The 24,139-nt window shown below is 39.0% G+C and overlaps 1 protein-coding gene across 10 annotated transcripts in view; it reads right to left on the reverse strand.

Annotated features, from left to right (window-relative positions):
- Positions 1-16,748, reverse strand: part of KLC1 (kinesin light chain 1) — a 45,899-nt gene extending 29,151 nt beyond the window's left edge. For 6 of the 10 annotated variants that reach the window (XR_005559822.1, XM_039368914.1, XM_039368916.1 and 3 more), the window contains exons 1-6: positions 16,570-16,747; positions 5,246-5,507; positions 3,040-3,270; positions 2,411-2,489; positions 1,500-1,725; positions 53-140 (exon numbers count right to left, since the gene is read on the reverse strand). Coding sequence is in view for 9 of the 10 variants with exons in the window: in XM_039368914.1 (XP_039224848.1) it covers positions 53-140; positions 1,500-1,725; positions 2,411-2,489; positions 3,040-3,270; positions 5,246-5,506 (885 nt within the window). In the remaining variant the exon portion in view is untranslated. Of the gene's footprint in view, positions 1-52; positions 141-1,499; positions 1,726-2,410; positions 2,490-3,039; positions 3,271-5,245; positions 5,508-16,569 lie in introns of those variants that run through there. The other 4 variants (XM_039368917.1, XM_039368911.1, XM_039368910.1 and 1 more) reach the window with 2 other exon arrangements.
- Positions 16,749-24,139: the final 7,391 nt, after the last annotated feature.

Genomic DNA, 24,139 nt, shown 5'->3' on the forward strand with positions numbered 1-24,139 from the left:
TAAGGAACAGAATATGTGATAAGAAAAACAAAAATCTGCACTATATACAGACCGCGGGATGATCTTTGCCTAAGGTCTTTTCACGAATGGCCAGGGCATCATTCAGTAAATTTGCTGCATCTTTGTATTTATTCTGGTCCCTAAATTGGGAAGAAATCATTAACATACACTATTTATAAATGCTTTATATAAACATTATATAAATATTCAACACTTCACTTCATCATATTTCATGTAGCTGTTAGTGAAGCTAACAATGAAGCTAAACCTTTACTATTGGATTTTGTGGAACCACCATAAGCATTTGTAAAGACAATACTAAAACAAAAGTGAATCCAGTTCCTGGGTTTTAACTACCAGACATACAGTAGCTGAAATAATACTATGTATTACTTAGCCTTGTGGAAACCTACAAAAATAAGAGGATTTTTTTAAAAATTAACCGTAATATATCCTGGAATAATAGGTTTGATAAGACTTGTATATATATAAAATTCTAGCTTCCAGGTTGAATAGCTCATTTAGTGATGGGGGGGGGGGAGAGAGAAATCTTGTAGGTTACTAATAAGTGGGAAGACATCTTTTTTTTCAATGTTTAGTTAACTGAACACATCTCAAGGGAGAACATGTCAGATTCTGTCACATCAGAGCCCAGGCAGCCCAAGCAGCCCTAGGCTAAATTACTTTAAAACAAGAAATTGGACATTCTAGTTTAGATGCCTGGAGAATGACACAAATAAGGATCACTATCTATCAACTAATGTTACTGGCTAACTATCAAAGAAATGAGCAGTCTGGACATAGAAAAAGATGGATAGCAAGAATATAGCTAATCTTTTTCTGGGTTTGACAAGACAAAATGTTAATTATAGCAGAGTCTGTGTCTAATCCTATTCATTTTAATGAGGCTTAGTCCTAAATAGGTTGACACTGTATAAGATTACAGTGTTTAATGACGTTGTAGATAGCTATTCTGTCTACATATGGGAACATAGTGACAGGCCTCCTGGGTTCAGATCTCTGCCACATAGTTTTGGAAATATTGTGACATTATAAAATAAAATCCTGTGACTAAAACTGTCATCTGAATTGATTACTTGGTTATCAGCCTAATTATGGTTTGGCTTTCTTAAAGCTCTAGAGAAGGAAATAGAAGACTAATGGAATGGGTCTATAAATCTAGTTTTGATTGAGATAACCTACAGAATCATTTACTCCAAGCAGAATTTGCCAGTCCTGTTGAATCAGTCCACAAGCAGACACTCCAAATCCCCTTTCCTTGGGAGCTTGGGGAGAAAACGTGCTGGCCCTGCCTCTCTAGACCAATTTACCCACACTTAAGATTTTGTAAAACTATAAAAACCTGGCCTTTCCTGTTAGCATCTGGGCTTGGGTGTTGACTAAATGGGGATATTTTTAACCGTCTTATAAATAAAACATTGCACTGTAGCATTCTAAACATGCAATATTTTTAAAACTATATTCTTAACTTTACTAACCTGTATACTAATGCAAGTATGTTCAACATAGTGGCAACATCAGGGTGATCGTGACCTGAAGTCTTTTCAAGGTCTTCAAGAGCTTGCTTACAAAGTGGTACTGCAACCTCATATCTACCTTGGGAAGCATACTGAATGACAAGATTATGAAGGGTCCTTAATCTTGCTGGAATCTCATAACCACCCTGTTGGGCAGCTGCTGCTGCACTGCTATGTGGCTGTTGAACTGGAAATAAAATAATCAGAATAAGCCCATTAAATTCTGAGGCAAGGTTAGTTGCCAATCTCCTGGAAGCTCATAAAAATCTGATTGTTCCAGAAGGACTTTGGGACTTGACAGCTATAAATTTCTTAGTGCAGGTACACTGTATGTTCATTACAATTTCACCCATCATTTTATATTTTACTGTATGATATATTAATATTGTGGCAATAGCTGCAGCTGTTGGATTTTGTATACCATTTAAAGTAGCCTTGACTATAACTACAGTATTTCATTATAAACCAACCAATCAACCAACCATCTATAGTTGAATTGACCTTCATTGGTAGCATATACACTAATGTTTTACCTATAAAATATTACATTACGCTTAACAATATGACATGCTACTGTTTGAGAATACATCTTTTTGGACATGTTCTGTAAACAAAGTTAAAGTACTTTCATACTGCTTTTCTCTTCAAATTACCTGGTTTTGAAAATGTAGCTCAGCTCATGAAAAAAGAAGAAATGTTAGGGACCCATTCACTAGTAATTGTTAGACAACACAACTGGGGGTGGATGGAAGGAACCAAAAGTTCTCTGCAATTTCAAATTTTGGGTCGAGGCTTACTAACACAAGATTCAGTTTCAGAAATGAAGGGCAGATTCAGGGTATAGCCTGGTAAGTCTAGTAATTATAACTTACTTCCTTGTCCTTGGTCATCTTCATCATTGGGGAATAAATCATCCAATGGCTCTTTGGCAGAATCTGCGTCTTTGTCCTCCTAAAATATATCCCGAATATTCAGACTGTTAAAATGCTGAATCAAAATATAAATTCTTTTTTTACTTTGGATTGTATGTTGTTTTAATTCTGTTGTTCTTTTTATTGTGAAAATGTAACCACCAACAGTTGTTACGATTATAGTAAGATAAAAATCAAATCAAATCAATAAAATGTATAGCACATATAGCATAGTTAGATTAGAAGGTGCATTTGGGAAAGTAGAAATTAACTGGTTTTAAAGATATAACTGTACTTCCTTAATTTCTGGCCTGTCCCATATATTTGTCCTTTGGCTTCCAACTCGAAGTCAAGTAAATACTGGACTCAAAAGAGGCTGTATTATAAAAATATTACAAAATTACACATTTTTTGGAATTCAATATATAAGCAAGATTCATGTCATGTACAAAGATTATACAGTCTTTGTCAATACTTACAGATATTAAAGAAATTAAATCTACCTTAAAAATTATAAATATTTTCAGAGTGACATTCATTCACAGAAAGGAATTTAAAGAAAATCATGTAATTTATCTGAAGCTACTTACTGAAGGTGATATATCATCATCATATTTTTTTAACTGATTCATGAATTCAAGGTGCTTCTTTTCTTCTTCCAGCTGAGCCACAGACTGTTCACTTTTTTGTAATTTCTGCTGGGTATTAGCAAGTTCATCTCTTAGCCACTGGTTTTCTTGACATAGCCTACGAACCTGGGCACGTAATTTCTGCTTCTCTGATTCTACGGCATTTAAGTGATTTGACAAAGCCATCATCACCTAGAATGCACCAAAAATTGTTAAAAAATTTTGATTCAGAATTCTAGCAGTTAAACATTTTGTAAAACAATGAGAAAACACATGTTGATTAGACAGACAGACAGGTGATAGATAGATAACTAGAGAGAGAGAAACAGACAGACAGACAGACAATAGCCACCAACCAATAAATTAAAGAGCTGACTTCATTAAAAACAAAACATGGAAAGCCATGACATAGGAAACAAAGCATAAATATTATGTGGGGTAGACAGCACCACCACCAGATGGATCCGTAACTGGCTGACAGGCCGTACTCAGTGTGTGTCCTCAATGGAACCTACAGGGAGGGAAGTGTGTAGTGGGGTGCCCCAGGGCTCTGTTCTGGGCTCAGTGCTGTTCAATATCTTTATCAACGATTTGGACGAGGGGATAGATGGGGAACTCATAAAATTTGCAGATGACACCAAGCTGGCAGGAATAGCCAACACTCCAGAAGACAGGCTTAAGATACAGAAGGATCTGGACAGACTTGAACACTGGGCGCTATCTAACAAAATGAAATTCAATGATGAAAAAAGTAAGGTTCTACATTTAGGCAAGAAAAACCAAATGCACAGATATACTATAGGGGGTACCTTGCTCAATAGTAGTAACTGTGAGAGGGACCTCGGAGTCCTAGTGGACAATCACCTAAATATGAGCCAGCAGTGTGCTGCAGCTGCCAAAAAGGCCAACACAGTGCTAGGCTGCATTAATAGAGGGATAGAATCAAAATCACGTGAAATGTTAATACCACTTCACAATGCCTTGGTAAGGCCACACTTGGAATACTGCATCCAGTTTTGGTCACCGCGATGTAAAAAAGATGTTGAGACTCTAGAAAGAGTACAGAGAAGAGCAACAAAGATAATTAGGGGACTGGAGGCTAAACCATATAAGGAACGGCTGCTAGTTCCTTATAGTTTAATGAAGAGAAGGACGAGGGGGGACATGATAGCAGTGTTCCAATATCTCAGGGATTGCCACAAAGAAGAGGGTGTCAAGCTATTTTCCAAGGTGCCTGAAGGCAGGACAAGAAGTAACGGGTGGAAACTAAGCAAGGAGAGAAGCAACCTAGAACTAAGGAGAAACTTCCTGACAGTTAGAACAATTAACCAGTGGAACAACCTGCCTCCAGAAGCGGTGAATGCTCCAAAACTGGAGGTTTTTAAGAAGAGACTGGACAGCCATTTGTCCGAAATGGTATAGGGTTTCCTGCCTGAGCAGAGGGTTGGACTAGACGACCTCCAAGGTCCCTTCCTACTATTATTATTATTAAATCTAAAAAGAATAAAAATGCCTTAAAATCTAAAACATTTATAAGACATTTATTATTAATGTATTTATGATGTTCACCAGAGGTCAGTGTATAAAGCAGGATATTAAAAATAAATCATTTGTGATAAAAATGATGAATTTAATAAAAATACTTTAAGAATAATATATTAAATTTCTATCCTTTGAAAAATAGACTGCCATATGAAGTAGACATGTCAAGACTCTAGGAACATGAGTTTGTGTATATGTAAGTGTGTATAAGTAAAACTGTATATTGATTAGTGACAAATAAGATATGACAAAAAATAAAAACTAGATGCAATGTTGGGAACCTAGAACAAAATAAAATTGTAAATTAATAAAATCAGAAAATAAAGTAGTTTCCTTCATAGGAATGTCAATTCATTTTTTTAAATTCTCCTAGTGATATTAGGGTTTGTCCTGATACTAAGGAACAAATAAGACTGTCCTAAAGGCAGATGAAAACAGAGTGTAAATTATTGTAAAAACTGCACTGAAAGAGTATGTGTGCTGAAGTCACAGATTTCTCCAAAGCACAGAGACAAATTATATATTGATCATGTACAATCATATTTATTGAATTAAAATACCAACCTTCCACCTTGATTTTGAATATCAGAGATTAAATAAAGCTATTTTTATGAATTTTATTTACCTGAGCTTCACTTAGTCCCAATTCTAGCATTTCCAAAGACTTTCGAATCATATTTGATTTTTCTTCCACCAGATTGGTCTCGTCATCTTTCTTCAAACATTTTAGTGTCTCAAGTAAACTCTGTAAGATGGAATTGTGCTCATTCTTCAAGGCTTCTAGGCCTTGAATCACTTGTTTAGTCTTGGAAATAATCTCATCCTGAGTGAGCTTTTCCAATTTGTCTTCTTTTAGATACACCATTGTGGACATGTTGTCATACATTCTAGGAAAAAAAAGTTTTAGAGATATTATTTAAATGCTATCTAAATACATTGTTTCAATATTAAAGTTTTAGCTCACATACCCATAATGCAACTTATTTACTAAAAATTATGCCCAACAGCATTTATTTTCTGGAAACCATCACAATGATATGTGGCGTTCATCTTCCCTTAAATCAGATATGTCAAACACAAGGCCCCAGGCCGGATGTGGCCCGCTACGTGGTTCCATCCGGCCTGGGGACTTGCTCTGGAAAAAGGGAAGGACCGGCCCGCCACAACTCGGCCCGGCCCAGGCTGGCCGGGCGCTGATCTACAACCTGGTTGCGTCCTTCAAAGCCAGAACGTGCTCAGCGTTAAATCCATGGGGCAGCCCTGCACCGCTCCCTGGGTGCGTGCGCAAGCGGAGTCCAGCGTCCCTGCTGGTTGTCTTGTCTCACAGGCTGATTTCACCAGGATGCTGGCACTGACTGTCTCCTGTGCGCACACCCGAGGGGCAGGACAGAGGTGGCGGGGCAGCTCCTTGCTGGTTCCAGTGGATCTTAGGCTGAGCACGTTCTGGCTTTGATGGACGCAACCAGGTTGTAGATCAGCGCCACTCCCCCACCAACACCTCCAGCCTCGAAGCCACGAACCATCCCTTTCAAAGGGACCGCCCCCGCCCCCGCCCACCCACATGGTATAGGAATGGCCAGCAGCAGCATATTAGTGCTGGCAATCTCTCCCCCCCAACCTTCCTTCCTGAGTGTGTGGGAAGGAAAAAGATGAGAAGGTGAAGGAAGGAACAAGGGAGGGTGGGAGGGAGGGAAAAAGGGAGGGAGGAAGGAAGGAACAGGGAGGAAGGAATGGAGGGTGGGAGGGAGGGAAGAAGGAAGGAACAGAGGGAGGAAGGAATGGAGGGTGGAAGGAAGGAAGGAAGGAAGGAAGGAAGGAAGGAAGGAAGGAAGGAAGGAAGGAAGGAAGGAACAGAGGAAGGGAGGGAAGGACCATGTCCCAGCGCTCGCCCCAGTCCCATCCTCCTCCACCAGAGACCCTCAGATCTGCCCCAGTCCTGCCCAGGCACCCCTGAAGCAAGTGATGTCAAGCTGCCACGCTCACCCCATGGACCACGCCCACCCCAGCCACACCCACCAGTAGGACACACCCATCCCAGCCATACCACCCGGATCCCCGAGACAACCACAGTGCTGATGTGGCCCTCAATGAAATTGAGTTTGACATCCCTGTCTTAAACTCAGAGCAGAGAGACTATTGTTACATTATGTCATGTCCCTATGTAAGGAGCTTCACATGGCTTTCACCCCTCTTGGGGATGGGAAAATTTCTCTATTTTCATACAATGTACATCCTATGTGATATTTGTGTTTGCTTATTCTGTGGAACTAAATGGTTTATGGCACTGTATATTAAAGGTAGACTGTATATCATTCTGATAATTTCTAGATATCACCTTTTACAACCACTGAGCACCAGGATCTGGATATCTCTTGAAGCTAATAAAATGTATATGATCCTAAAACTCATGAAAGGAAAAATTCACGAGTTCAATCTCCAGTAGAGGATTACAGAAATGTTACAGAATAATATCTAGCTACCTATATTTCACAAGCCCCAAATAAGATGATCCAATCATGTAATACCTCTTTGTGGTGGTTTATATACAATATTCTCTGGAAAACTCATAAACATGAAAGCATAGTATCAAAAGACATTTCATGGTTCTATTAATTATATATTGAATATTGAATAGGATTCCAATTGTAAGCAGAAGATAAATAAGCGTATCAATGTAAAGTGCTCAACAAATAATTCCATAGGCAGTGATGCAGCTCTGACATTTAAAACAGGTAATCCTTGACCTATGACAGAAATTGGCACCAGAAATTCCAATGCTAAGCAATGTGGTCACTTAGCAATGACAATCTCCTTACAGTTCTGATTACTGTCATGAATTGAATTCCATAATCATTAGGCAAGGCAACTTCCTGCCACTTCCCACAACCAGTCAATTCCAACCTGGCAGGAAGGTAATGGCTGCTGCCACACGGGGGAAGAAAGAAGAGAGGATGTGGGAGAGAATTAAGGAGGTTGCATGACAGGCACACACAGGTCAGAGAGAGAGTGTGAGGGGCATGAGTTGGAGAGGATGCATAAGGGAGAACTAGAGTAGAGAACCTGCGTGAGTCAGGGAGGTTCGAAGAGGATGCACAAGAGGTATCATGCAGGTCAGGGAAAGTGCATGAGTGTGCATGAGAAGTGCGGTGGAGGGTCATGGAGGGTACGTGAGAGATGCAGCTTGGGGAAAATGTATGGAGGTGCACATATGGCCGAAACAAAGCAAATGCAGAGTGGCTGGGGAAGGGTGCGCGGATGAAAAAGGCTTATTCAAGCACTTTGCAATTTTCCCTGCTTGGCTTCCCCACTGACTTTCTGAGGAAGCCAGAAAAGAAATTGCAAATGGTGACTGCATGATCATGGGGTACTTGGCATCCAGCCATGTATTGTCTGAAATCTTTTCTTTTTTCTATCTTTCAATGGAAAAAACAGGTAGAAGAAAGGCATATCAGCAGCAACTATTGGACTTAGCTCCATTTGTTACTTTTCTCAAGAGTTCGGACATAGGGAAATGAGTGGCTCTCCTATCTCTCAATCCTGTTATAGCCATGCTTTGTTGCTCCTATTTCTGGTCCAGTTTTTTCCTTGTCACATAGGCTGGCTCAGATCATACAAAATAAAAGACTTATAATTGCCATACTGCTAACATATGCTTTAAATTCCAGGTAACCTCATATATTTTCATGGAATGGTGACTTTAAAATCAGAATGTTAGACTATCATTTGATACTCCTAGCATAAACCTCCATAATCTCCGTAATTGGTACACACTATAAAACTATTAGTTATCAATGCAGTATTGAGAAATGTAATATAATCCATGTTCTCATAGTATTTACTTTCTCAGTAAGCAGCCCTTTTTATCTCTGAAAAGATTTTGTTCCTCTGGGTCTATTAACTTTATTGCTCTTTTTATTACAATTTACTTGCTTTGCTGGTAAGTATCTATGTTATTGTTATATTGGACTGTTAACCCAGGAAATACATTTTTCTAAGCAGCATATTCAAATATATGAAATAAATTAGTAAACTAAACCTAACAATACTTATAATGCCAATTTACCAAACACTGGGTGAAGCCTGTCATCCCCAAATCTGGCCCAGGGAAAGTTACAAGCAGATGAACCTGCCACGTAATTCCCCTCACTCCCAGAATCAATTATGTTTATAAATATTTTAAAATATTGAAACTTCAAGGTATCTACTTCTTGTTCAATCAGTTTATCTTGACAAATCTTAAAAATATCTAAATCAGAAGTTTCCAAACTTTCATCATTCACCATGCTCAAGCTACCGTATGTATAGTAATAGCCCAGATCACCAACAGTTCCATTTAATAAGCAGTAAAATATCCCACAGTGCTCTATGATTTTGCTGCAATGTCCCAGCGTACCGCAGCATACTGCTTGGGAACCATGGACCTAAATGCAGCTTCTATGTTTGATAATTCTCCACATTTTTCAGGAAAAGAACTTTTCTCATTACTTCCTTTCTTTTTAACTACTGCCTTTTTTCACGTTCTACAGCAGCTATTTACAAATCAGATACCATCCAGATGATTTGGCCATACTCGTTGGGATAAAAAAGCTGATATCCAAAGTACCAAAAATCTAATATTGAAAAACATTTTATTTATTCATCAATCTTGTAGGCTGCCCATCTCACTGGAGGCAATTTTTTAAAAACTTATTTTACTTTAGAGTAGATGAGAAATCAAATTTGCAAACACCAATTCATTTTTTTAATTTATTCTTTGTAAAAGCAACACATCTGTACACATCAATACATGAAAAAATACCTAGACACCAAATACCATTGGCACACAACTTATCACTCTCCTTGGTATTATTCTGCAATAGGTTCTATGTTCTTTTCTTTCCAGACAACTACTGTATAGGTAGATCTCATGTACCAACTGACTCATTCAGGGAGAGTTCAATGTTAAAACGGTACTGAAAAAATAACTTTACAACCAATGTCCCTCAGTTACATGATCACCATTACAGTCAATATACATTGTCCTATGACTGACCCACTGTACACACACACACACACACACACACACACACACACACACACACACTAAAGAGACTGGAGAGAAAGGGACCCAAAGGGGAATAGAACAGGCTCTTTGCCTAGCACAATTGCTGCTGGCTCCACTGCATTCCTTCCAGTGTGCATTCCTCCACTGTGTGCTTGTTTACTCTCTTATCACTTCTTCTCCAATTAATTAATTATAAACAATAATTCCTTACTGCTAATTATCCCATTACCAGAGAGAACACTCCAAAGGGGGGGGGGAAGAGAAGCTGAAGTAAAATCATTAGGAGGCAAACAAATGTCAAAGATGTTAAATTGATTACCGTAGTCTTGTCAGTTAAGGGCAGCTGCTGCAAGCTAGCTATTGTGGTACCACAGAGAGCATCCCACAGGGCAGGGGAATGAGTAAAAAGAAAGCAGTCCCATGATTTCCCACATAGCAATCGCTTTGCTTAACAATAGACTGCTGGTTCCAACTGGGGTCAGTAAATAAGAACTAATGGTAGTAGATTTTTGCAAGATATAAAAAAGTAAATCACTATGCTAATTCATGTATCGATCACTATTTTTCAACAGTTATATCATAGATGAAGTATTATACAGTTAGCTTTAATGTTTTAAACAGATTAACTTACTGAACTATCATACACTATCATGCTTTTGAAATATCTATTTATGCTACATCATGCTTATGAGATATCAACAAATATCATGTTTCACACTAAGGCAGAAGTCCATGCATTTTCAGGATGGAGTCCACAGTTGGCCTTTTGAGTTGTTCTAAAAATCAACAGCAGAATGTTACCTTAAAATTACATTTAATTTGGCATGCAGCTCTGAAGCCCTGAGTTGTTCCAACTCTACATATGATAAATTATTTACAAACTGCAATAGCTGATTTGATAAATATGTGGATAAAACCCAATTTATAGTTTAGAGTGATGTGTGCATCCAACTCATTCAAATACTTAAAAAGTCAGAGGAGCTAATCCCATTATTAAACTGAATTCAAAGTCTTCATACAGTTTATCTTGGAGTATGTAGCCTCTTCAAATCAAATTTCCCTTTAACTCAAACTTTCTTTAGTTTACTCTAAATGATGATCTCAGATACTGGCTGGTAAATGAAGATTAAACTAATTTCCCAGTTAGAATCTGATTCACTATCTGTGCATGAACTCATCTTTTAAGAAATGGAGATAGTGAAGTAAGGAAGCAGGCGAGGCTTCTTTTAGCTTAATTGAGGATTATTATGCATGAAACAAACTCTTATGCAAAATCTTAAAATAATCAAATATTCCCAATAGTCAGATTTAAAGTATTCCCATAAAAGTGAAAAAGAAAATCCCTGCAGATTCCTTTCAGAATTAGATAGTTCTGATTATTTTCTGAAAGCCCACGTCAGATTATTTTGTCAGTCTAGCATAGCTATTCTTGTGAAATCTCTCTTTCCTAAACATTCTTGATTGCTCAAATTGAAGACTTTGGGGCTGTTGGCAAATAGGTTAAATGAAGTCTGAATACAGCTATCACTTCCTACACAAAACTCACAGAGAAATATACTTTTTTATAGGACAATACATAGCTGAATAAATATGTACATTTTAAAAAAATTTACAGAAACCATCGTGTCATGCAGAACTAAGTCTGAATTACAATAACACTATCCAAATTAGGCACAATTTAAGTAGCAGTGCGCAATGATTTTAGGCTGAAGCCACATTCAAACTTCAGTAATATGTTAAGAACTATACCCTAAAAGTAAAGAAAGGTACCAAAAAATTAGGATGTGGTAAAAGAGGAAAATGAGCACAATGAAAGAGAAAGTGAACAAGGTTAAGTCTATGGACAACCAAAATTTTCCAAGAAGACTACTCTGAAAGCTTTATCACAAGGCTAACATCCTTTCATAGAATCTTCCATTTCTATGGGAAAAAAATTATTTTTCACAGTTATAGTCCATCACAATCAAAAAAACTATTAGCAGTTTACATAAAACCAAATAAAGCATATATGGTGCAAGCTTCCATAAAAAAGACAAAAACACCCATTATAAAAACACAAATAATAAAATAAATGTGAAAGATGGCGTGATAAAATCAGACAAAGGTTCTTGGAAACAACTCCATCTTCAGAAGTTTCTAAATAACTCCATCTTTAGAAGGAGAGAGCTAGTCTGATCTCCACTCTGAGAGACTGCTTGATAGGGTTGGCATTGCTACTGAAAAGTAATGCCTCCTCATCTCATCTCCCCAAGTCTCCTAAAAATGTGAGATCAATAATTTATCCCTGTTGTATCTGATGAAATTATTCTAAATCATATAGCTATACACTACCAAAAACAAATTTGTTAAACAACAGACCTGTTAAGATCTAAAACAATGCAATTTAAGAGATAGATTACTTTCAAATACATGAAAGGTGAAGTCTGTCCTAATTACATAACGCAATTATATATGCAATTGGCAATATGCATGGAATTCTTTTTAGGTATTTTATGCATTTAAATTATGTTATGTATTTAATGCATTTAAAGAATTTCAGAAGCAGTCATAGAAGATCTTCTCCATAGTGGTTCCCTCCCTGTAGAACAACATCCCTGCAGAGATAAGATTGGTCCCCACTTTGACACTCTTTTGTAAGGCCCAGAAGACCTGGTTTTCCAATGGGCCTGGGGACCCCAGAGTGGGATGGAGCTCATCAAATGGCTTGACAGTTGTTGCCAGAGGGGCTAGGGATTATTGCTTTTTTATTGTTTTTTTATATTAGGTTTTTATCCTTGTAAACTGCACAGAGTGAGAGTGAGTTAGGCAGCCATATAAATTTTCTTAAATAAATTCATATATCAGCCTTGTAAAGTCCTCAACTTAGAACAATGTGTTTAGTAACCGTTCAAAGTTACAACGGCACTGAAAACTGAGTTATGACCATTTTTCATACTTATGACCGTTGCATGTGATCAAAATTTGAATGTTGGCAACTGACTTATATTTATGACAGATGCAGTGTCCTGAGGTTATGTGATCATCTTCTGCAACCTTCTGACAAGCAAAGTCAATGGGGAAGCCAAATTAAGTTAATAACTGTGTTATTAACTTAAGTGCAGTGATTCACTTAACAACTGTGGCAAGAAAGGTCATAAAATGGGGCAAAATTCACTTAACAAATGTCTCACTTAGTAATATAAATTTTGGTCTCAACTATGCTTGTAAGTCTAGAACAGCGGTTCTCAACCTATGGGTCGCGACCCCATTTGGGGTCGAACGACCATTTTACGGGGGTCGCCAAACAACGTGATCCGCCATTTTTCCCCCTCAGGGGCGGCGCCGTGCATGCGCGCCGTGCATGGGGACGGCACCGTGCATGCGCGCCGCGCATGGGGACGGCGCCGTGCATGCGCGCCGCGTCCGTGTGACCGGGGGTCGCCATATAAAAAGGTTGAGAACCACTGGTCTAGAACTACCTGTATAGCCAGTATTAAATATTACAAATGGCATCCAAGGCTGAAAAGAAGCTGTTTACAAAGTAGTTTTAAATGTCACAATCCTAATCTTTATAATACGCTAGCTACAATTTTGTCTAGTTATAATTTTTCCAGCTTTTAAATTAAAAAAGCTTACTTATATTACCTATAATAAAACAAGAAAGACTAGAATGTTTATTACATAATTTGAAAATAGTTAAATGGAAAAAAATTCTTCCAGTGAATCAGTGGCTGTGTAACAATTTTTAAGGATGTTTTAAAAAGCAGCTAAAACAAATCCTTATTTTCTATGATCAAACATCTATTTGCACATCAGTAATCAAACATGGAAAATAAACTGACAATTTTTCTAAACGATTTCATTACTCAAACTCCTCTACATATTATTTAGCTTATAAACACTTCATCCTCTTAAGAATAATCTAAAGCAAAAAGATTTTACTTTATAGAGGTTCTAAAAATTGAAGATCTTTTCCCCTTCCTCCTCCCATGAAGAGAGAAATTTAAACAGCTCAGATAGTTTTGATTCCTATTGCCTTATGTGCTGAAGTACTCATTCTGGTCATTAAAATAATCCTGAAATATATTGAAACCATGTTGTCACAATGTATATATTGAGATTTAAAATTAAAATGTGGATATCAAAGCATGGCTTTGAAGCAGATAAAAAAAAAGTGGAGTTAGAAGAGTAGCTGTGCTAATCCACATGTCCAAAGGGAATTCAGTCTACAATAAGAAGCCAGACACTGCATTACAGGGTGCAATCTAACATCCCAAGGGCACTGAGGGAAGTAAGAGAAATAAACAGATAAAAAATAAGAAACAAAAGGAAAGAGAAATAGGTGCAGATTTGTTTAGATCCTTATGGGGAACTCCTTAATCAGAAAATGAAAGCAACAATTTTTAAACATGCTTCTACTTAAACACTATATTATATGCTGATCTTCATTTTATAAATCTCTTCATTTTTTAAACAATATCCTTTACATATTTAAAGGTTACATATTTGAAATTGCAAACATTAGAAAAACTAATGACCTAGTTTTTCCTAGCCTTCTTGTTCTAAACCAGCGGTTCTCAACCTATGGGTCGCGACCCCATTTGCGGTCAAACGACCATTTTACGGGGGTCGCCAAACAACACGATCTGCCATTTTTCCCCCTCAGGGGGCGGGGCCGCGCATGCGTGCTGCACATGGGGGTGGCGCTGCGCATGGGGGTGGTGTCGCGCATGCGCGGCGCATCCGTGTGACCGGGGGTCGCCGTATAAAAAGGTTGAGAACCGCTGTTCTAAACCGTATTTGCTTTCCTTTCCACTTTAAAAAAGCCACAAATACACTATGGTTATTGTTAAAATATTAATATTTTACAGTTAGATATTTTTATTTTAATGCTTTCAAATGCAACCTTCATTTAGCAATTTGAAAAATGTATTAATTCTATATATCAATCCTATTATCAGGCTCATGGAAGATAGATTACTGCAATATAATATAGAAATGTTATCCAATTCTGACTTCCAAAAATTGATTGCATTAAATTTTGGCATATAAACTTTGCTAAATTGGTATGCATTAGGGCTACACTATTCCAAGCTTCAAGCTTGATATCATCCCATGATAGTTTTCCTGATCAGCTATTTGCTTGCTACAATATAGTTACTGGTTTATAACACATTAGGGCTTTGTTTAATGAATCTGTTTGATCTTTACTGTTCATGAGTCTTCTCTTTATTATTCCAAGAGTTATAACTTGGTTTTTAATTGTTACCAGTACTTGTTTTGGCAATTTTTAGAAAAAGATATTTTCTATGATATTGCATTATTTAAATTTATTTGGAAAACATTTATGCTATCATTATTTAATATACAGTTTCAAAATAAGCTCACAAAAACATACTTAATTCCGTTTACAACTTATTTGTATAAATGCCTACCTAGACATATTAACTGCCAAATTCAATATGGTTTACTCTCAGGTAAGCAGATACAAGATTGAAATCTGAGTTTAATATTTACTTTATTGTGGTATCAGACAGTTGAGTTTGACTTATAATGCTACAGCTTTTCTAAATTTTATTAAATGTCTCCACCCAAACTATTCCACATTGCAAAGCGGAATGAATACTTTCACACAGTTCTCTAAAACCTACATATCAGTAGCCTAAAGCAAAAGGTGCAGCTTTGTTTTAGATATTAAAAATTTAGCTCTATAAATTATTAAATAAGCTGAAATCCTATCAAGATTATCCATCATAATGCATACGGATAATAAGCTTTGCTATTACAGTTTTCCCAACCAAAATTTTCTAGCCATAAAAAAGCCTTTAAAAAAAACAATGCTGGATCTGCCTACAAACTCAAAACACAGAAAAATGGAAAAGAAGACTGCTATCATTTTTCTGATTTCATTTCTGGAAAAAGCAAACAAACACATGAACCCCAGAAATATCTACCTATTGAAGAAAACAAGGGTGAAGTATAGAATGCAAAAAACCCCCAACCCTCCAATAAAAAGATGCCTGGAAAACCATGTTTTCATAGCTTTATATCAATAATGATATACATTAAAAATCTACATACAAAGCTGTGTTATGTGAAGTTGTGACTGGTAGACACAAGCTTTTATTAACTTAAAAAATTGTAAAACCAACCTGAAGAGATTTCTAATGCAGAAGAAAAATAGGTCATAACTATGCAGCTCTGAATATCCAAAGGATCATACTTCATTATTCTAAGATGTCCCCAGTCCTGGATGTTGTCAGGTCCCAAATTGCAACATAAATTGTCAAAAGCAGGGAAGGGACAGTAAGCACAAGTGGGGGGAAAGGGAGGTCAGAGAAACCCATGCCCAACTAACAAACTAGTTCCTTCCTCTTCAATCTCCCTTCCTCAATTAGCTGTTTTTCCATTCAGAAGAGCAACATCAGCAGCAGAATAAGGATGGCTGTTGTCATCATAGATTAGTCCAGCACTTATAGACACCTAAATCAGCTTTTTTTTGTAGATGAGAAATTGACAACAGAAGACACCTTACACAGAATTGCTATCAGCTTCCTATGACCTTTATGTGTCTGGGAATATTCGATTCCGTTTCCAGAATTTATTCCTCTTCTTCTTCTTCTCTCTTCATCTTCTCAGATGCGCTCAACACGCCCCAATGTGACATCCCTTCTTCCATCACCCACCCATGAACCTATCCACTCCCATACAGAAACTGCTTCTCATTTTCGGTGCTGCGGCTCCCAATTCTACACGTACACACTCGGAGCTCTTCCTACAGCTGGCGCCCGCAGCTGCCACCGCTTTGGCCGGTTAGTCTTAAGCGATCAGCATTTATGATGGGCGGCAGGCCGCCCGTTCACTTGGTGGCGAAGAAAGGAAAAAGGATGCTAATAAGGCGGCGGGGACCCAGTGCCGATACTCACCCCTGCTATGATTTCACCGCCCGGGTGGAAAGACCGGGCTGTCAATCACGGGGCGGGGGAGACCCCAGCACCGCCGTTGCCCCCCTATACCTCCGTTCTCACGGCCGGGAGACAATTTCTTCCCGGCTTCCCAAGCCTGACTGACCGGCCTTAGCCCCACCCCTCTCCTTTCCGAAAATGGCGGTTCCCTCCCGGCCCACAATTCTGCGCGTGCCCACAGCCATGATGTCACTGGTTCCGAGAAGCTGGGGATGCAGGGCGGACAGAGAGCTGGAAAAGTTAGAAGCGCGAGGGAGGAATACGCGAAGGCTTTGCCATAGCACGCATGCGCCACACTGCGGGTGGGGAGAAAAATCTGGGGTTTAATTGTGGCTGATCGATATTTGTCATTCTCTGTGGCTTACGTTGTGATTCCTCTAGTACAGTGGTTCTCAACCTTCCTAATGCCGCGGCCCTTTGATACAGTTCCTCATGTTGTGGTGACTCCCAACCCCCCCATCCAGCTGGCCAGGGGGGTATCAAAACTTGACCCCCCCCAAAAAAAGGAAAAAATGGGAAAGTATAGGTAGTCCTCGACTTACAACTATTTGCTTTAGTGACTGAAGTTACAACAGCACTGAAAAAGCGAATTATGATCATTTTTCACACTTATGATTGTTGCAGCATCCCCAGGGTCATGTGATTTACATTCAGATGCTTCACAAATGATTCATACTTATGACGTTCACAGTGGTCACGTGATCAATGGCCAGGGGGTGTGGTCAGCTGATCACTCAGGTTGCAGAGTGCCTCTGGGGGGGGGCGAAATCTGTGGGTCTCTGGGATGGGACTGCGGTGGATACCTGCCTTCCTTCCTTCTCCCCCCTTGTCCCTTCCTTCTTTTCTTCCTTTCCTTCACCTCCCTTAGTCTCTTCTGCCTTCCCTCCCTCTCTCCCATTGTCCCTTCCTTCTTTCCTTCCTTTCCTTCACCTCCCTTAATCTCTTCCTCCTTCCCTTCCTCTTTCCCATTGTCCCTCCCTTCTTTCCTTCCCCTCCCTCTTAGTCCCTTCCTTCCTTCCCACCCTCCTTCCTTCCTTCCTTCCTTCCTTCCTTCCTTCCTTCCTTCCTTCCTTCCTTCCTTCCTTCCTTCCTTCCCTCTCTCATTATCCCTTACTTCCTTCCCTCTTCGTCCCTTCCTTCCTCCTCCCCTCCGTGCCCAGGAAGGGACAAGGGGAGGGGGACAGGTTGCCAGAGGCAGAGGAGAGCTCTGCCCAGCTCACTTGCTCAGCTTTGCCAGAAAACATGCCACTTGGTAAGTTAGCAGAAGCCCCAGGATCAGCGCCAGGCTACAGCTGATTCAAGCTTCTTCTAAATTAGCAAGCGGCATGTTTTCTAGCAAAGCTCGAGCAAGTTTGCTGGGCAGGAACCAAGGAGAGCTGCTACAGCTGACCTACTTCTGGGGTGCTCTGCAGAAGCACGGATCAGCTGTAGAGGTTCGCCCCAATCGTGGACAAGAGAGAAGGAAGGAAGGACGGAAGGGACAAGGAGAAAGGGAGGGAAGGAGGGACAAAGAGGGAGGTGAAGGGAGGGAAGGAAGGGACAATGGGAGAGGGAGGGAAGTAGGAAGAGACCAAGAGGGAGGGAAGGAAATGAAGTTCCAGCCAGCCGGCTGCCGAGGAACAGAAGAGCGCAAAGCCAAGGAAAAGAAGGTGGCAGTTTCCTCCGAAAGGGGGCTCCTTTTCTCCACCCCTTCCCTGGGTTTGTGAGAAATTTCTCATCACCAACGCTGACAGGTGCTTTCTCGCCCCCTTTGCTTCTCCCCCCCCCCCCGCTTTCGTGAGGATTGTGGCACCCTTGGGAAGCCAATCATGCTTTGAAGCTTAGGAGAGGAGGAGGAGTTCCCTTCCTCCTTCCCTCCCTCTCTCCCTGTCAAGCCCCGGTGGGCTCAACATGAACGGGTGGAGGAGGAGACGAGGACGGGCGGGTGGCAAAGGGGACCGGAGGCCGTCGCCAGAACTCCCGGCTGACAAGCACAAGTTTGGGGATCGCCAGCTGACGGGCGCAGGAGTTGGGTGCTGCGGCGGTCTCTCCTTCACTGACCTGTGTGCACAAGAAGAAGTCAATCTGGTTGCTGCACAATGAGTCTCTGGGGAGGGCGGGGCCTTGCTCTGCGCCTGCGCTTTTCATGCGCCCCTTGCAGGGCACATTTGGTAGAGCAGCATATTTTCCACAAACAAGTGAGGTGGAGCGGAGGGGGGGAGGGAGAGAAGGCGGTTAACAAGCCCTGCCTAAGACCATCAGAAATATGTGTTTTCCGATGGTCTTAGGTGACCCCTGTGAAAGGCTCCTGTGACCCCCAAAAGGGTCGCGACCCACAGGTTGAGAACCGCTGGTCTAGTAGATGATGGTGCGATCATTTCGTGAATGCCAATAATGAAGCGGGATGCGCGATGTGTGTGTGTGAGGTGGGATTGCCTCTTAATTCAACAACCACCTCCAATGTGATGTTTCCTTCCTCCCTGCCCCTTAGGGCCCCAAGCCAGGTCTTCAGGCTCCTCCGGAAAGGTGGGAGCCAATCTCACCTCAGGGAATAAGATGTTCCATAGGGCACATATTTATCGTTACATAAATTTGGATCACTCGGTTGTTCTGGATCTCAGTCCACTGCATCAAATAAGTATAACTTCAAGAAATAATATGTGTGTGTGTGTGGGGGGGGGAGTAATCTGTTTTCAAAGTGGGGAAAGAAGAAAATAGCGAAAGGGGCAGAAAAAATTATGAACAATAACTTAAAAGCAGTTGTGCTTTTATACTGAGTCTGTTAATATATACAATCTGATGTATGACTAAACAATGTTTATCCTAGTACATGTGATAAGTAGCTTGACAATGTAGGAAAGCCAGTACAATATTTTTCAGTTCTTCACCATTCCCTGCTAAGAGTATTCTTTCTCGGATCTTAAACCACTGTACGTGCCTATTAAGTGAATTATGATCCACAAACATTTCAAAAATAATGAATTTGTTAATCTTTATGGTGTTCCAAAGTTCTTTGCTGTTTTGTTGCCAACAACACTACCATCCTCTAAATTAGAAAAAATCTCTGATGTCTGAGATCCCAGGACTCCTGGTTCATTGTCTTCTTCATTTTAGCTCTCAAATTTCCTAATTCTTCTGATTTTATCCTGGCAGACTATCTTTTTTCCCATTACTCTTTTACAACACAATGAAGCATTTTGTGTCAAATAAAATGCTGGGAATGTATACAATGCGTTTAAAAATAAATATTAGTCTAGAAAGTTGTACATGTTTCTGTATGTTTACAAATAATAAAAATATTAATTTTACTTAACTATTCTATTAAATATTTAAAATCACGACACTAGCAAGTCAATATAATCTGTGCTGGAAGATAGAAGCATTCCTGTTTCTATTTTCCTTACCTGTTTTTGAAGACAGCACTGTCTTCAGAAAGAAAGAAAAGAATTAAAGTACAAAATGTTTGTCGGAGAAGCTGGATTGGAAAAGGAGACAGCAAAAGGTTGATACAGGTAACTCAGAGAGAAGGCAGCTGGGTGAATGAATGCTTGCTGACTTGCTTGCTGAACCAGGTTCAGGAATGAACAAATGCTTGCTTCCTAAGTCTTCACCTTTGTAATTTCGGTGGCTGAATACATGGTTTAAGTCAAACACTATCTGTAAACATTTACAATAATATTTCTTTGAAAAAAATTGTGATTGGCCTATGGGACCTGACTTTTGGTTGTATATAATTTGTATATATGATACATAAGTTTTGTTTGTATATCCAGAAGTTTATATATATATTTTCTCTCATAGAAATTCATTTCATTTTCCCTTTAAATGGTATGTTTCTAAAATGCTAGCTTGTTTTACATATTATTTTAGACATTCCAATTGCTTGCCCTACTTCTACTTTTTTGAATTAAATGATTTGTTGTCTTTAGATAACACTTGCCTACCAATCAAGTTGCTGGCATTATAACTTACAAGTTCCCTGAAGGTCACAAGGGAATATTTCACGGTTGCCTTGGAGGGTAACTTGGGATTGTTTTAAAAATAAAAGGATGGGACTATACCAAAGAAGCACAAACATCCACACTAAATTGCACCATCTTAACTTTGGTTAACTGGAAAAAAGAATAATAAATGTCCACTTTTTTGTATTAGAAAGCTTGGACAATGATGTGGATCAGAAAACATTTGGAAGTTAATGGACACATAATATGACTCAGCATATAATCATTTATTAAATCAACAACCAGACTTTTCAGGAACAAAATTTCTAGGAAGAAAAAAATGGACTCTTTGCAAATTTATATTTATATTAGATTGTGTGAACTATCTCAGTATCTATGTAGAACATCAAATAGCCTCATACTATATTTACTATATCTTGCAGCTGCTTTTTACTGGCTTGTCAGCTATCCTGCAATGATATCTGGCTGACTCCTTATGCGTAGGAAATGTAAAAGCTTATCCCTCTGGGATGCTAGCATGTTTTGCTAGAGATTCCTCTATTAGAGATGCTTATTTTGGAACTATTAAAAGCTGATTTTAAATTTTTCTTTCCACTTTAACTCCTATACTCAACTGTAAAACATTAATATTACACTTAAGTTGTAGTCTACATATAGAATGTGCTCCCTTCAAGCCCATCTGCCCATTTCCTTTGGTCTTTTTAACATCTGTGTTCCTAATCTGTGTACTCAAAAGATTGCTACTGAGAGACATGAAAGTCATCTGTGTAATGTTATACAGCAGATAGAAAAATGAAGCAGATACACCCAGAGTCCACAAGATACGATTCAGCTTCCTGTGTAAAAGGCAAATCCTTCAAAGCCTTCCCACGTACAAGGCAAGCCTAATATTAAACGGTTGATACTCTTTTCAAGGAAATCTATACATTAGTTTTTCTACGGTACTATATTATTTTCTCTCTCACACACACACACTATATTCTCCTTGTCTTTTGTTCTCTTATCCAGTTCTTTGTTATTTCTGTTCAATACAGTTTGCTCATATTTAGTTGTGAATGCCAAAATTGAATTTTGGAAATACCACACTTATGAATGATTCAATAAATAGGGGACAGAGGAAAAAACTTATCACAGCAAAAGATGAAGGAATTTAGTTTATGCTTTCAGTCATACGCATAGCAAAAACTCTGGCTAAAAAAGACAATATTTAACTTGGCCCCCAAAACAGGAAGGAAATCCTGACTCAAATTATTTGTCCTTCTAGTCCAAGAAAAACATTGGCTTCAGGAAAAGACTGCTTGGATTTGATATATTGGATATATTTTATTTGTACATACATTTAATATATGATTAGTATAATGAAGTACAATGAAATATTTTTCAAATAATTAAAGAAAGATAGGCTAAACAGAGCACTAATGATGGCTAGTTGCTATAAGTAGTGTGAATACTAATTTGGAAAAAATTCTATTTTGTGAATAGAGACAGTATGTTTCTCCTGGGCTTCACCAGCTTTGAGCTTACTCTGTACAAGTATACAGCTTTTGTGTAAGAAAATCTTGTAACATGAACTATTTTTATATTTGATTCTAAGGTAAATTACTCAGCAGATGATAGCACCAAATCAATTTTGTCTGTAGTTCAGAAGCTAAGCATGGTAAGCTATTCTCCAAAGCACCTGGAGGCAGGACAAGAAGCAATGGATGGAAACTAATCAAAGAAAGAAGCAACCTGGAACTAAGGAGAAATTTCCTGACAATTAGAACAATTAATCAGTGGAGCAACCTGCCTCCAGAAGTTGTGAATGCTCGAACACTGGACATTTTAAAGAAGAGACTGGACAACCATTTGTCTGAAATGGTATAGGGTTTTCTGCCTGAGCAGGGGGTTGGACTAGATGATCTCCAAAGTCCCTTCCAACTCTACAACTACTGTTGTTGTTGATGTTGTTGTTGTTGTTATTATTATGTCTAACTACTACTTGGATGGCAGATTACCAGGACTATGAACTAGGTTGGAAAGTAAAACAAGTGCAACCCTCAATGAAGGTTGTAAAGAAATCTTTTCTGTACAAAATCTTTTTCCATAAAATTATGTAATAGTCTCCATGTATCCGCAAGAAGTCAAGTTTGACTCAAGGGCAGCTTTGTATTTAGACAGAGCACGTTGAGAGAAAAGTTTCCAGGGATTCTACATTAAAACAATACAGGTATTCTATTACAAAGATTACATATACATATGTGTAGTTGATACTGAGTGCTGTTTTTTTATAGTGCAACAACACCCCCCCCCCATTTTCAGACAATAATTTTTATTAAACTTTTTTTGATCTGCCCATCATTTTTGGGGATTGTGACCTCGGCTAGTATATAAAAGTACATATAGATGCACATTTACAAATTTATTATGTGTACGCATTTACTAGAAAAGATGACATCTTCAGGAATTGGGTTTAATAACAAGATAGAGAATGTATCTAATCTTCCTTTCAGTCAGGGTTACTTAAAGGCAGAAACATTTTTTTTGATTAAGCAATATTTGAATGTTAAAAAAAAATAAATTGGAATAATGCTTGTTAATACAGTAGAATCCATAGAGTATATAATTTGGAAAATTTTATGCTGCAAGAATATGTTGGTCTTTAAATTAGATTTTACTGATTTTGATGCATTAATTAAACTAACACTATAACAAGTTATTTTCACTCTAGAAATTTCATTATACTAATATCAGATATGTAGCTTAAAACACACCACAAAAAAATTCTAATAGTAAGATTTCATGGCATGACTGAACAGCAGCATTTGCAACAGGGTTTCTGAAACTTGGCATAGCAACTTTAAAATGTGTGGACTTCAATTCCCAGAATTCCTCAGCCACCAGGGCTGCCTAATTAATTCTAGGAGAAAGTCCTCCTAGACCAGGGGTTTCAAACTGCCAGCCCACAGGCTGGACGTGTCATCTGGAAGCCACGCCTACCACATTGCCGGCAATGGCAAAACCGTCCCTATACATTGCGTGACATAAGGAGTTTGACATGGCTGTCCTAGACTTTCCACACTAACCACACATATTAAAGTTGCCAAGCTTGAAAATCATTGATGTACACAACGGTCGTCTCACAATTCTGCTTTTTCAGAACAGTACTCAAATAAAAAACAAAAAAACAATAGCACTTGGTACACACTGTATTTGTGGACAGGTAAGAGAATTATCTATTTTAGAACAGGGGTCCCCAACCCCCAGTCCGTGGACCAGTATCAGGCCACGGCATGTCAGCAACCGATCCGCACAAACAAGCAAAGCCCCATCTGTAGGATGCAGGCAGCACACAAAACCACACACCCTCCAGTCTGCAGAAAAACCTCTCTCCAAGGAACCGGTCCCTGGTGCCCAAAAGGTTGGGGACCTCTGCTTTAGAAGGTCTTTGGATCAGACCATAATTATTAATAATGCAGATTATTGTTTCCCTACCAGAATCAATTGGATTCACAGAGCAAACTTCTTCTACTGGGATTTCAGTGATATCTGAGGCCAAATGGCATCTGTGTTGACTCACATTAGCAGGAAATTGGGAGAAGAGGGTACAG

This window comes from Crotalus tigris, unplaced genomic scaffold, assembly GCF_016545835.1.
Source record: "Crotalus tigris isolate CLP2741 ecotype Arizona unplaced genomic scaffold, ASM1654583v1 scf7180000020955.813331, whole genome shotgun sequence".
Lineage (NCBI taxonomy): Eukaryota > Metazoa > Chordata > Lepidosauria > Squamata > Viperidae > Crotalus > Crotalus tigris.